At 40.8% G+C, this 14626-nt stretch overlaps 1 protein-coding gene across 5 annotated transcripts in view; it reads right to left on the bottom strand.

The window, feature by feature from the left end:
- Positions 1–14370, bottom strand: part of ZC2HC1A (zinc finger C2HC-type containing 1A) — a 59972-nt gene extending 45602 nt beyond the window's left edge. For all 5 annotated transcript variants that reach the window (XR_004972559.1, XM_036338750.1, XM_036338748.1 and 2 more), the window contains exons 1-3: positions 14251–14370; positions 5276–5349; positions 1329–1445 (exon numbers count right to left, since the gene is read on the bottom strand). Coding sequence is in view for 4 of the 5 variants with exons in the window: in XM_036338750.1 (XP_036194643.1) it covers positions 1329–1445; positions 5276–5349; positions 14251–14266 (207 nt within the window). In the remaining variant the exon portion in view is untranslated. The remainder of the gene's footprint in view (positions 1–1328; positions 1446–5275; positions 5350–14250) is intronic.
- Positions 14371–14626: the final 256 nt, after the last annotated feature.

Raw genomic sequence — 14626 nt, 5'->3', positions numbered from 1 at the left:
GTATTTGGTTGATTATCTCCCACCCACCCATCCTCTCCCACCTTCCCTCCCTCTGAGATTCCAAAATGTTTTTTGTACCACTGGGAGAAGTTATTACCACTGAAAGCAAGGTTGTTTCAAAAACCTATTTGATGAGGTATTCAAATTTTGACTATTTCACTGAAATAACGCTTTAAAACTTTGTCAGACAAAGTATTTATGTGACTTATTCTTAGCAATATAAACTATCACAGTGACATTAAAGAAACATTATCATAGGAGATTCATTGCTTTGATAACAAGAAAGAAAAGAAGCTGTCAATGGCTATGTGAGGACAGTTAGCAACTGATAAAAGTTTTTCCCAAAAGCATAATTAGATCACAAATACTGACAATCTATCAATCAAGATAATCAATCTCTATTATGCTAAGATGTCTATAAATTATACCTTTACCTTTGTATACAGGGATTGCTCTACTGGTAAGAGAGACTTTAACACATTAAAGCATAGCCGAGGTAATTAACAATGACTTAAAAGGAACATGTGAGGTGGGCTTTTAATTATTTCCAGCCTACAGCTAAGCAAGTGATCCTCCAATGTTGAATAACCTCATTGTAACAGTTGGAGTTGAGAGAGTAGTTCGGCCTCCCTCTTTCCAAAGTCTAAAATAAATGAGTTTGTGATCATTTCTAAACTGAGAACAGTACACAAAATTTTGGTTATTATTCAATACTAGAGGCCCGATGCACGAAATTCATGCATTGGGGGAGGGGAGGGGGTGTCCCTCAGCCTGGCCTGCATCATCTCACAATCCAGGACCCCTCGGAGAATGTCCAACTGCCAGTTTAGGCATGATGCCAGGGATCAGGCCTAAACCAGCAGTTGGACTTCCCTCTTGTAATCCGGGACTGCTGGCTCCTAACCACTCACCTGCCTGCCTGTCTGATCGCCCCTAACCACCCTGCCTGCCTGATCACCCCTAACCATCCTGCCTGTCTGCCTGATCGCCCCTGCTTGCGTGCCTGCCTGATCGCCCCTAACCGCTCGCCTGCTTGCCTGCCTGATCGCCCCTAACCGCTCGCCTGCCTGCCTGCCTGCCTGATCGCCCCTAACAGCTCACCTGCCTGCCTGATCGCCCCTAACTGCTCGCCTGCCTACCTGATTGCCCCTGACCACCTCTGCTTTGGCCCCCGCCATAGTGGCTTCGTCCAGAAGGTCATTCAGCTGTCCAGTCTAATTAGCATATTACGTTTTTATTATTATAGATTAGTATAACACATAACGATAATTTTTTCAATACATATACATAGCAGTAAGGCTCATACTGTTCAAAGGTTATACAATTACCCTAGGTTTAAGAGGTTTTACTGTTGGAATATCAGTTCCTTCAGCTCTCTGTCTGCTTGAATCAAAAGTCTTCCGTTTTTTAGTGGCAGTTTTCTGGCAAATGGGTCCATGTTTTTTCTGTTAAGGTAAAGAAACACAATATATCATTTTCATTTCTATAGAAGGGAAGACTTTAAATTGACAGTTTAAAAACCTAAGATGAAATAAGCAATAAATAATACATAAATAAATAAGACATACCTTGCTTTGACTAAAATTGTTATAAAGCATATAGAATGCATGCTGTTAGTTATCTTTCTTACCATAAACGGTATAGATAAAAACCCTTTCAAAATTTTGAGTTATTTAACATTCTCCCAGGTTCACATTGCTAAGAATAAGGGTAATAATGTCAGTAAGTCAAAGCTATTTGAGTGGGGGAAAAGTTATTTTCATCATTAAATACCTAAAAATAAATACTTAAAAAAAGTGTGTGTGGAGAATGCGTTTGTATTAGGGTTACAAAATTGCTATAATAGAGGTAATTAGGATTACTAAAGCTAGCATGAAATAACAGGACAAAGTGGTCAGATTTGTGTCCCTGTGTCCTACCTCCACAATTATCCCTTTTTTCCCTCTGGAACTCACATTTTCTGCCATTCCTTATCCATGATTTTTCTTGAGCCTTCTAGTGCTCCACTCCTACCGATATTTTTCTTACCATGATTGCCAACTCATTCATTCAATTATTCACATATTTATTCATTTTAAGAGCATTACAATAGAAGCTCTGTTAACTGACCTCCAATTAATCTACTGGATAAATAATCCCTCCGCAAAATAAAACATGTGGACTGATGACATCAGTGCATTAAATGCACTTTTTTCCTATTTGTATTTCGATAAACACTAACTGAACGGCTTAAACTATTCAATAAGAGGAAACCTCCAAACTGGTTGGCTCGGTGTCCTGGAGCCTCTCATATTTTTCAATACACAATTAGTAATCTATTGTTGTACATATTTCTTTTCATTTGACAAACAAGCACTGTAATTATAGCTATTAGAATAAAATCTTTTAAGTATTAAGAAGTATGGCTAGCAGGCAACTTAAACGTCTTTCACATGCTGATTTGTCTCTGTCAAAAGTATGTAATGGTTGTCCCCAAAACTGAGGTATATGCCAGTTGTAGCTGTTACAGTGATCACATAATCTAATTAAATCTAATACATAAATAAATGATGGCAAATAAAGAACTTTTTCCTATGGAAACTCAGGTGAATGCATTGAAAATGATATGAAAAAATAGTGAATTGATTTTTAAAAATCACTGAATTAAGTGTGGGAAAGCCAATTTTATATATATACACACACACACACACATACACACACACACACACACAGACTAGAGGCCCGGTGCACTAAAATTTGTGCACTCAGGGGGAAGAGGGGGTCCCTCAGCCCGGCCTGTGCCCTCTTGCAGTCTGGGACCCCTCGGGAGATAACAACCTGCTGGCTTAGGCCTGCTCCCGGGTAGCAGAGGGCAGGCCCAGTCCCTAGGTGCAGCCCCTGGTCAGGCTCAGAGCAGGGCTGATTGGGGAGTTGGGGCACCGCCCCCTGTCATGCACAGAGCAGGGCGGATCGAGAGGTTGCAATGCCACCCTCAGTCACGCTCAGGTTAGGGCTGCTTGGGGGGTTGGGGCACCGCCCCGTCACACTCAAGGCAGGGTCGATGGGGAGGATGCAGCGCCACCCCCTGTCACGCACAGAGCAGGGCCAATCAGGGAGTGGGGCGCTGCCCCCTGTCACTCACAGAGCATGGCCCATCAGGGGGGTTGGGGCCCATACCCTGTCACGCACAGAGCAGGGTCAATCAGGGGGTTAGGGAGCTCTCCCCCGTCATGCACATAGGAGGGCCGATCAGGGGGTTGAGGAGCTCCCCCCTGTCACTCACAGAGTAGGGCCGATAGGGGAGTTGGGGCACCTCCCCCTGTCACACACAGAGCAGGGCGGATCAGGGGGTTGGGGCGCTGCACCCTGTCACACTTCAGGGCAGGGCTGATGGGGAGGTTATGGCTCTACCCTGTCACACAGAGAGGAGGGCCCGTGGGAGGGTGGGGGGGAGGTTTGGGCACCGCACCCTGTCACACACAGAGCAGGGCCGATCAGGGGGTTGTGGCTCGCCCCCTGTCACACACAGAGCCGCAGGGCGATCAGGGGGTTTGGGCGCTGCCCCCTGTCACACTGATCCCGGTGCTGGGAGGCATATTACCCTTTTACTATATAGGTTAGAGGCCTGGTGCACAGGTGGGGGCCAGCTGGTTTGCCCTGAAAGGTGTACTGGATCAGGGTGGGGGTCCCCACTGGGGTGCCTGGCCAGCCTGGGTGAGGGGATGATGGCTGTTTGCAGCTGGTCACACACACTTCAGGGTGGGGGTCCCCACTGGGGTGCCTGGCCAGTCTGGGCGAGGGCTGAGGGCTGTTTTCAGGCTGGTGGGTGACTGAAGCTCCCAACCGCTCCTTTTTTTCTTTTTTTTTTATTCTGGGCCAGCTTTAGCTCTGAGGCTTGGCTCCAGCTCTTAGGCCTCCAATGCTGAAAGCAGGTATCTGGTTTGTTTGGGTTCTATAATCGAAACACTGTTTCAACTCCAGCTCTAAGATCCCGGCTGGCTGAAAGCAGGTTTCTGGGGTTTTGTTTAGCTTCTATATTTGTAAGAATGTTTCAAACTGCAAGCTCAGAGGCCGGCAGCGGCAGGCGGGGAACGTTGGAGTCCTCCGTCACTGAAGCAAGCCAGCCTCATGTTAGCTTCAAGCTGCCTGACTGGCGGCCGCCATCTTGAATTTGCATATCGCCCTGATTAGCCAATGGGAAGGGTAGCGGAGGTACGGCTAATTACCATGTTTCTCTTTTATTAGATAGGATACACACACACACACACACTTTTTTTTTATTGATTTCAGAGAGGGAGGGGGAGAGAGAGAAACATCAAATGATGAGAGGGAATCACTGATCGGCTGCTTCCTACATGCCCCCCACTGGGGATCAAGCCTGCAACTCAGGCATGTGCCCTTGACGGGAATTGAACCTGGGACCCTTCAGTCCGCAGGCCGAAGCTCTATCCACTGAACCAAAACAGCTAGGGCAGGAAAACCAATTTTAAAGAATTAAGAAGAGTTGTCATGTAAGAGGAGTCTGTAGTCAGACTGACATTTATGAATCATTAATTCCTCACTTTGCTTAAAAGAAACAAATTAAAAATATTAAGAGGATGAAAAATACTATATGGTAGAATTCTAATCAGACCCATTTTCAAAGAAAAGTCTTTACATCAAAATATTAATAGATGTATATTTATATTTGAAAGTACAATAAAATATGTAAGGTACATAGGCATTTTTTCTTATTCTCTATTTAGATGGCTATTTTATAGTAAAATCAGTTAAAATTGCTTTTATTTGTATGTACTAAGTATCTAAAGAATGTGTAATATATTTTAGGTATACTTTTAATTGAAAACAATGTTTCTTTGGAGTATTTCAAACGTCCATAACCACTGAGAAAATAGTGGTTTTCCCTTTTACTCATCACCCTGCTTCAACAATTACAAACCCTTTAGCTATCTTGTTCCATATATCCCAGCTTTTTTCTGAAAGCAGACACTGTATCATTCTATACCTTTAAATATATTATTATGCATTTTTAAGAGTTTTCTGTTTTGTTTTTGTTAATATCCCCACAATGAGAGGTACACTTCAACACTTTAACAGAGAAGTTCTGAAGACCAATCAAACTCTAAAGGGATGAGAAGACATGGAAAGGAGACATGGATGGAACTTCTACTCTTGAACAAAGAATCTCCAGCCAGTATCTCTTCCAATCATTCCGCAGAGGTTGTTTCTAGGAGAGTTGTCCAAAAGTATTGAACAACTACTGATCTATCACATCCCGAAGGAAGAAGGTACTCACTAATGCCACTGGAAAAAATGTTCTTCCACAAATCTTGCAAGGTAATAATTCTCCAACTTGAACACTTCCATTTTCTAAAACAGAAAAGAATTTACTCAATAATATTGTATGTTCAAATTGTGAAGTTCCAAGTTTTAATGTCTTCTCTTAGCTTCTTATGTGTTATCAGTTCTTGTGAAAAAATGTTGTTTCCTTTTAAATAAGCAACATCATCAATTAAAATGAATACCAGACTTAAGAGTTTATCAGTGGTCAAAATGATACCAAACTGATATGTTGGAAGTATCTGGTTTACTTTTAACCAAATCAATTTATCATATTCTCTTAATTTATAGGATAGCTCCATTGTAAATTACTCAACTTTAAAAACCAAATTTATTTGAAGGTTAATATTACATAGTATTAATCTTCAAAGCATTCAGAAACAACATTGGTGATCAATGAGCTGGTTTCCTGAGATAATCTCGGATAAAAAGAAACTTGTTCTGTTTAACACCTTATAAAATAGGAAGTATAATGCTTTAAGGCAGTGGTTCTCAAACTTCCTAATGCCACGACCCTTTAATACAGATCCTCATGTTGTGCTGACCCCCAATTTCATTGTTACAAATTGAACATAATTAAAGCATAGTGATTAATCACAAAAACAATATGTAATTATATATGTTTTCCGATGGTCTTAGGCGACCCCTGTGAAAGGGTCGTTCGACCCCCAAAGGGGTCGCGACCCACAGGTTGAGAACCACTGCTTTAAGGACAAGATCACCTACTTACTATGCAAATAGGCATATTTTGTGAATTTTTCATTATTTTATACATATATTAAAATTCAATGGTCAAACAAGTTGAGATATTCTGACCTTTATATTCTGGGCATAAACTGATGAAGACAGAAGTTGCTGCAACTTGTACTCAATAAAAAATTAATACAGCCCTGGCTGGGTGGCTCAGTTGGTTGGAGTGTTGTCCCATTCCATACACCAAAAGGCTGTGGGTTTGATTCCCAGTCAGGGCATGTACCTGCGTTGCAGTTAGATCCTCATCGGGGCACATGCGGGAGGCAACCAATCAAAGTTTCTCTCTCACGTCAATTTTCTCACTCTCTCTCCTTTCCTCTCTCTCTAAAGTCAATTAAAAAACAAACAAACATATCCTCAGGTGAGGATTTAAAAAAATTAATACATATATCATGTACTTTCATGCAACAAATTTTGTTATGAAAATGATAATAGAAACTACATTCTTTGGGATTCTACATAACTGAGTCAATTTGTCATTTTTATTTTCTTTCAATATATCAAACCTAAATTTATTTCCATACCTGTAATTTTCTAAAAATTATACTTAAACATATATCTTTACCATATTTTCTGTTGAATATTTCACTAATTATTACAATTCTTTTATCTACATCTATAAAAGGTTAATATGCTAAGTGTCCATCCAGGTAATGACATAACATAGCAACACCCGGCTTCCTCTCCCTAGCAACTACCGCCCTTGGAGTTTCTTCAGCCCAGGAATATGACCTGCTTTATAGCCACCTGGAAACATTTTACACTGTAACCAAGTGTCTGTGAAGCATTTTCCCATGCCTCATCTCATTTGATCCTCACTTAAGTCCCGGAGTAGGTAGATAGGAGTCTCTGCAGAATCCTATTTTCTTTTCATTAGCTGGGAAAACAGATTTAGAAAGCTTAGAAACTTGATCCGACTGAAAAGAAGTAAGAAATGGTGGACCTTAAAAATGACTTCAGGTTTTCTCACTGCGCAGAATATAGTCAAATACTGCTGCAATTAAATATTTTACCCTTTTTCTCCCTGCGTGATCTACAATAATCATCTGCTTAGTGTTGATATTTATTGCTGTTATGCTGACAATTACCTGAAAGAGAAGTTGGGGTGATTCATTGGGCTGGAAAAAGTTTAGCTAAATCAGAAAGCAGGTCTAATTAAGCAAGTTTATTCTGTATCTATAAAAGGCTAAGTTGACTCGCACATGCACGATGCATATAAAGCTCTTGCTGGCCTATTGCACGCATGTTTCTCGATCTGTCATTGTTGATTGTGAATTTGGCTGACACTTCTATTATAGAGAAAGGGTGAATAGCAATATTAAAATATTTCTTCTAATTAATTTTCTTTCAATGTGCACGAATTCATGCACTAGGCCACTAGTCATATGTAAGACAAAGAAGTAACATAAATAAACTCATGCATAAAGTACAATTATGATCTCATATAATTTTTTCTTCATATATTTAGTGGGTTCACAAAAATGAATCAGGAGAATCAAGACATTGGTGGGAACACAATCAAACAGTGACAGGAACTGGTTTGTTCTCTCTTCTCCTAACAGTCCCCTGCCCTATTTTAGTAGTTGATAGTGACTATTTGTCACCTCAGATGGAGGCAATGTCTATGTTGGCAGTTAAGCAGTGGACAATACAAAAGCAAAGCTAAGATCTGCCTGATCTGTCCTTCTCCAATACCAGAAGCCAGGTTATTTAGGGAGAGCAATTCCATTTATCTGGATCACTTAATTCTGGTTGCCAGATAAAATACACTAGGTACATTAAAATAAAAATGTCTTCACAATGATGGTCAAAATGATAGCACATGCTGCGTAATCTCTTTAGCTTGCTTATTTATAGTTTTCATGTATTCCTTTAAGTTCTAAGTAATGACTTTAAAAATTCATCAACCCTAAATGTTAAAAAGTATCACATATTTTACTTGCTTCAAAGTGCATTTCAGTATCTGCTCGTTGAATAAATGACAAAGCAAAATCTTATAAAAACTAATTATTGAGAAAAATCAATTCCACATCTGGAAATAATGTGCCTACTCAGGCACCCACTTGCCAAGCATGTATCAAGTACTAGTGACAGCATCACTGGAATGGCAGCATCACTGCTCCCACAAAGCTAACAGTCCACATGACTTATGTCCTCATATAGCCAAACACCAAATCATGTTCCTTTTTTTAAAATTCAAAAACTTAAAACTTAACAACAACCAGAAAACTACATCATAATAAAATTCAACTCCTGGGATTAATTCCTACAAATTATACAACATGTTCAAATTGTCTTTAAAGGAAAAGAAAATTATTATCACTAAAAGACATTTTTTAAAAAGGTATAGCAGTAAAGAAAAAGAACTTAAAACAGTTATCTCAAAAAAGAAACAATATAATTACTTCATTCAAAATAAAGATATATAAATTTATAATTTCTTTTATTAGCTGGTCTTAGGGAATAACCTTATAAGGGATGATTAATCATACAGGCAGCCTCCATTTAATTAGGATATAATACCTGTTCAATCTACCTTAAAATTTAAAGAGGATCAACTGAGATGTTACATATAAAAATGCTTCACAACCAATGAAATAAAAAAATACTACTCTCCAGGGCATGCAGGCAAATTCCACTACTCTCTCCTGAATAGCAAAAGCTAGCAAATTTTGCAGCTTATAAAAATACAGTAGAGATAACATTCAGGGGATGATTATTATAGCAGAGAGCAAACAGTGTGCAAAGAAGCACTCAAACTGATGGACAGAATCAAGCATATAAAGTACTTTAATATTCTAAAACACTCAAGAAGCCAACCTCGCCTTACAAAATTGATCCTACACACATTACTGATTCTGTTATGAGTTGCTGTATTTAGCAACTTCAAAACCTGCATGATAATTACATAATACTATCATATAGGTGATGTGAAATAATATGCTGTTATCTAAAATAGTTATGAAATTCTAAAATGTATAAATTTTAAAACCAGGAGAGAGCATTTTCAAGAGAAAAGAAGTCCTGGAAACGAAGAACAGTGCGGGTCTCTGTGTGGCATGTCTGCCTCTTCACCATCTGAATCCAGCCTTTAAAACGCAACAAGCCTCCCCGCTTTTGAGGCCATGGCACCTGTTATACCAACTTTCTTGTTACAACCCTCTGTATTACTTCCAGTTTGACAATCTTTACTATCTCACAGGATTTCCCTTTTTCAGCTCATCCTAGATTTCACACTTAACCTACTCAACACATAACCTTCACCTCCATTCCTCTTTCAGCAAAAGCACCAAGGGTCCTCCTCTGGACTCTCAAAATACACAAGCTCCCTCCAATCACAGACCTTCTACTGCTCTCTAGAACACTTTCTCCATCTCAGAGTAACTTACATGTTCTTGATAACCTGACTCCGGCTGCATGTCCCTTTCTACCTAGTCTGAACCTGACTAGTCATTTCCACTAGTTTGACCAATCACCCTCATATTCTTTGCTCCACAGTCTAATGTTTGGAAAATTCTAGATGAAACAAATGGGTTTTCTTAGAACAGAACTTTCTTGGTCTTAAAAAAAAGGATTTAGTATGCTGTTATTTCCCCAACCGAAATCATTTTTCCCCTCTCCTCCCAGAGATATAGAAGGACCAATGTCCAGAGTAGCACATTTCTGGAAACACATTTACTGACTAGTTCCTCCTTACTACCTCTCATTCACTCCCTACCTAAACTGCAGGCAAACTTTATTAGGTCTAATCACTGTATTAAAATGGATCCACTTGTTGATTCAACAAGGACATACTTATTGAGCATCTAGGAGGTGGGAACTGTTCTAGGTGGTAGGCAAACAGTGTTGGAAAAAAAAAAAAGACTCAGATTTCATGAAGCTTCTTCTCTTCTAATAGAAAAACATAAATCAAAACAATTAAATGTATGAAATGTCAGGTGGAGATAAGCGCGATGTAGAAAAATAGAGCAAAGGAAGGGGAAAGAGGACAGTCAGAATGCTATGTGTATGTGTGCTTGGGAAGAGGGTAGGATCAGGGAAAGCTGTTTTAATCAGAGACATTAGAGGCCTTAAGAAACACCATTCATCTACTAATTGTCGAATTCAAAGGCCTCTTTGAATCCTCATCCTACTAGATCTTTCTATAACACAGTGATGGCAAACCTATAACACGCGTGTCAGAGGTGACACGCGAACTCATTTTTTTGGTTGATTTTTCTTTGTTAAATGGCATTTAAATATATAAAATAAATATCAAAAATATAAGTATTTGTTTTACTATGGTTGCAAATATAAAAAAATTTCTACATGTGACACAGCACCAGAGTTAAGTTAGGGTTTTTCAAATGTTGACACGCCGAGCTCAGAAGGTTCGCCATCGCTGCTGTAACATCAGGCACTGCTGATCCACCCCTTCCACCTTGTCTTTAACGTCCTTTCTCTCTTGGCTTCAATGTATGTTTCTTCTAACCCATGTTTTTTCCGATCTGAAGCTAAGCAGAGTTTGAGCTGGTCAGTACTTAGACCTCAAGGAGTATCAGGGGTCACAGGCTTTTTTCTGGCACATAATGAATATTAGTTTCTCCCCTACTGGCCTTCCCTGACAATGTATAAATCTCTCCATTTCCCTTCCTGCTCAAACCTATAGCATCTGTTCTGCCCAAGTTTCTTTCTTCATCTCATTAAATATAGCTTTCCCAGGTGAATGCATCCATTTGCTATCTTTGCTATGCTGATGACTACTAAACTAAAAACTCCAGAGAGATACTTCCAAATACCTATGAGACTTTTCCACCATATATCCCCAAAGTATTGCACAAATACATTTGGAAAGCCACAAACTCATTACCTCATCTTCCAAACTTGGCCTTCTTCTTGGTTAAAGACATTAATACTACTTCTTAGTCCAAGCTAGAAAGCTGCTTTTGCTTTGATTCCTGTTCCCTCTCACATCCAGCAGTCATCTCTCATCTTTCCAGCTCAGAAATGTCTTCCAATCTATCATTTTTAATTCCTGCTTTTTTCTTAGTTCAAATTCTCATCATATATGTATTTTCAGCCTCTCCCTTCTCCTACTATCCTCCTGCTATGGTTATCTAGTGGGATTGCCCCCAGTCACTTCCAAGCACCCTGTTATATCTATACTGAACTACTCTTAACACCTCCTGTGGTTTTGTCCACCCAATAAACAAGTACTGAGGGGGCCTATGTAGTAGGCACTTCGCTAAATGCTTTATATATATTATGTCAGTTAATAATATCCTTCAGGCAGATTGGCTTTTAATAACTCCATTTTTTATAGCTGAGGAAACTGAGGTTCAGGTACAAATCATAGAGCTGGAAAGAAACAAAGCTAGGATCCAAACACAGGCCTCTCCAAAGCATTGGTTATTAAAATACCTAGCATCCAACTGAGTACCAAAAAACAATGAATGCTAGATATGTTAATAAAGGTAAGACTAAGTCAGTAAACTAATATGTGTTTAGACTAGGGAGAAACAAAACAAAAAAGAACTCTGATGAGACAGGATGGCTGCAGATGAAAAGCTTATGAGAGATTGGAACTGTCCCGAGTCTAGAACTACCTCTATTGCCCTTAGATACACCTACTAGTGACACGAGTTAGGTGAAGAGGAAGTAAAGGCTTTGCTCTAATTATCCACACAATGCAAAAGTGCTCAGATATAGTTTATAAAAAATCATGAGAAAGCATTGGTATTGAAATATATCGGTTTTGAAATACAGCGTTCATAATAGCTCATCTCTTGACACTCCCGGAAACATAAAGGTCCAGGAAAAGAAAAAATAATATAAGTGATATAAGATGCACATGCAAAGAAAGTTACAAGAGTATGACAACGAAATTTTTCAGGGGTCCATATATTTTCTGGTTTTACCATCGAGATTAGCCTGGTAACTGATTTCAACTAGAAACACTGGTCTAATGCCAACAGTACAATATTTGCTCAATTACTATGATATGTTAAGCAAACTCCTAAGATTTTCTACTGGAAACGGCAATATAATGCTTATTAGACAACTCCAAGATACTAGACATTAACTTCCAATAGAGCAAAAAAATTATCTGTCATTGTATCAATATTTATTAAATGAAGACACAGATGAAATTACTGAGTAGTAACCTTAAGACTCAAAGTTTTGATCTTGGCAAAGTATGACTTAAAAGGGAATGATTTTTTTAAAAAGAAGAAAAAAAAGGCACTGTCCTAACTTCAACAAGACTCTCAGCTTTTATTAGTTTAAACCATTTGAAATAATGAGTATTCAATTGTTTTGCCCTATGAAAAGAACGAAAACATCAAATGAAGAGTAAAGAGCACATATTGTTTAATATGTTGCATCAAACCTGAGCCCATAACATACTATACATATTACATCAGAATTCATGTATTTCTCCACCCATGTGAGTATTATAATAGGTTTTCATTATATTTTAAAAGCATTCTTAGTAAGATTTCAATAGTAATGTCTTGGCACTGCTAAAATATAAGGTTTGCCCAGCTGGTGTGCTCAGTGATTAAGCATCAACCTATGAACCAGGAGGTCATGGTTTGATTCCCAGTCAGGGCACATGCCTGGGTTTCAGCTCCATCACCAGTGGGAAGCATGCAGAAGGCAGCTGATTAATGATTCTCTCGCATCAAGGATGTTTCTCTCTTCCCTCTCCCTTCCCCTCTGAAATCAATAAAAACATATCTTTTAAAAATGAATATATATATATTCACTAAAATGCAGTCTCAATGAGAGCAGGGTTTTGACTTTTCTTTTCTTTTCTTTTCTTTTTTTTTTTTTTTTGGCTGCATCTCAGGGTCTAAAATAGTGCCTATCATAGACAGTCAGTTATCTAACAAGTATTTATTGATTCTGTCTTAGGTGCTTAGCATATATAAGTGAAAAATCAAATGAAGATCTTTGCCTGTATTACAAATGTTATTCAACATAAATGTTATTCAAAATAAAAATCTGCAGAGAAACTGTTCTAGGCACTTTTATGTGTATTATGATAACCTTGGGAGAATTCCAGAACCCAAGATCCTACTGTGCTATAATATTACCTACCACCTTTTAAAGTTCATTAAAAAAAAAAAAAAAAATGCCTCCAGGAGTCCTCTAAACAAAAGTATCTTGAAAGTAAGTATTGTCACTATAATTTTTATTTCATAGAAACTTGAATGATCTGCCCAAAATGACTTAAATAAGCAAAGAACAAGACCTTCATTTGTTATATACTGCAACTGCCCACAAATAGACATTTATCAGAATTCTTGATTCTCATCCTTCAGGTGTTTCCTATGCACCTTCCAATTCCCAGGCTATCCTTCATCAGAAGGATTAACCACAATTTGAAAAAGAATCTTGAAACTGTTGTTGCCAATGCTAGTTGGGTGTTTTCCTCCTTTGTTGTTTTTAGGCAAATACTATATTACAGAAGATAAAATGGGTAAAAAGAATAGAGAAAAAAAAGGGGGGGGGGAAGAAGTGGAAACAAAGGACAATCCGGAATCATGGTTACAGCACGAGGATAAACCCAAGATAAGGCATCAGTGTGGGCTCTTCTGCACGAGTGGAGTCGTCGCAAGTAAGCCCCGGACGCGTCCTGGTCATCTATTGTCCCGGCTCTCAAGCTGGCCGGGGCCACTTCCTTGGGAGATGCTCTTGGCATCCTTCCCTGAAGATGCTGTGGAGACGGACAAGCGGTCACCTAGGACCACTGGCCCAGGGAAGTGTCAGCAGCTCGCGGAGGGAGACACACCCAGGGCCCCGGCCAACGCCGGCGGTGGGGAGGCTGCGGACACTCGCGGAGGGTCCACTTTGCAAGGAAAATGAAATCGGGCCGGAGGCTGTGATCACCAGTAGGGCAGCAAGAGTCCGGCAAGCCCAGAAAATGGTCGCAAGGGACTCGCAGGCGTGCGCCAGCGGCGAATCAGGCTCCGGGTGGAAACCTCGGCTGAAGACCACACCAGGGGGGAGCCTGAAGGTCATCAGCCGCACAGCGTCGGGGGCTGTCGGCTCCCGCCCGCCCGCCCGCCCAGGCCTGCGGAGGCACCGCGGGGTCCGCTCCAGACCTGACCTCGCCTGGTCAGTACCAGCGTCCAGGACCCCGCAACTGTCCCGGGCCCGCTCCAGCCGCCCGGCCCGTACCCCCTCCCCCCTCACCTTCCAGTCCCTCCATCGCGCCGCCGCCTCGGGCTCCGGGACACTCCTCGGGCAGCGCCCGCCGCCGCCCAGCTCCCCAGCTCTCGCTGTAGCAACGCGGCCGCGCCTCCCACCCGCTAACATCCCGGGCTCCCATTGGCTGGCGCTGGGGGCGGGGCTTCACGGGGGCGGGGCTTGGGGCGCACCTCCTGCTGCCGCCGCCGCCGCTGCGCTGCTTCCCCCGGCTGGCGCCCTGGCGATCGGGCCGTAAACCTAACCCCGTGGAGGGCCTTCGCCGCCCAGCTCTGCCTTTGTTCCTCTCCAGCCTCGTTGCCCGCACAACTTGTCCTCCTGTTCACACGATCTCGGCACCGCATGGGCTCCGCGTCGCCCGCGC

This window comes from Myotis myotis, unplaced genomic scaffold (assembly GCF_014108235.1).
Source record: "Myotis myotis isolate mMyoMyo1 unplaced genomic scaffold, mMyoMyo1.p scaffold_m19_p_16, whole genome shotgun sequence".
NCBI classification, from domain to species: Eukaryota; Metazoa; Chordata; class Mammalia; order Chiroptera; family Vespertilionidae; genus Myotis; species Myotis myotis.
The sequence above is the reverse complement of the archived record's forward strand: the minus strand, read 5'-3'. Positions and strand labels throughout refer to the sequence as shown.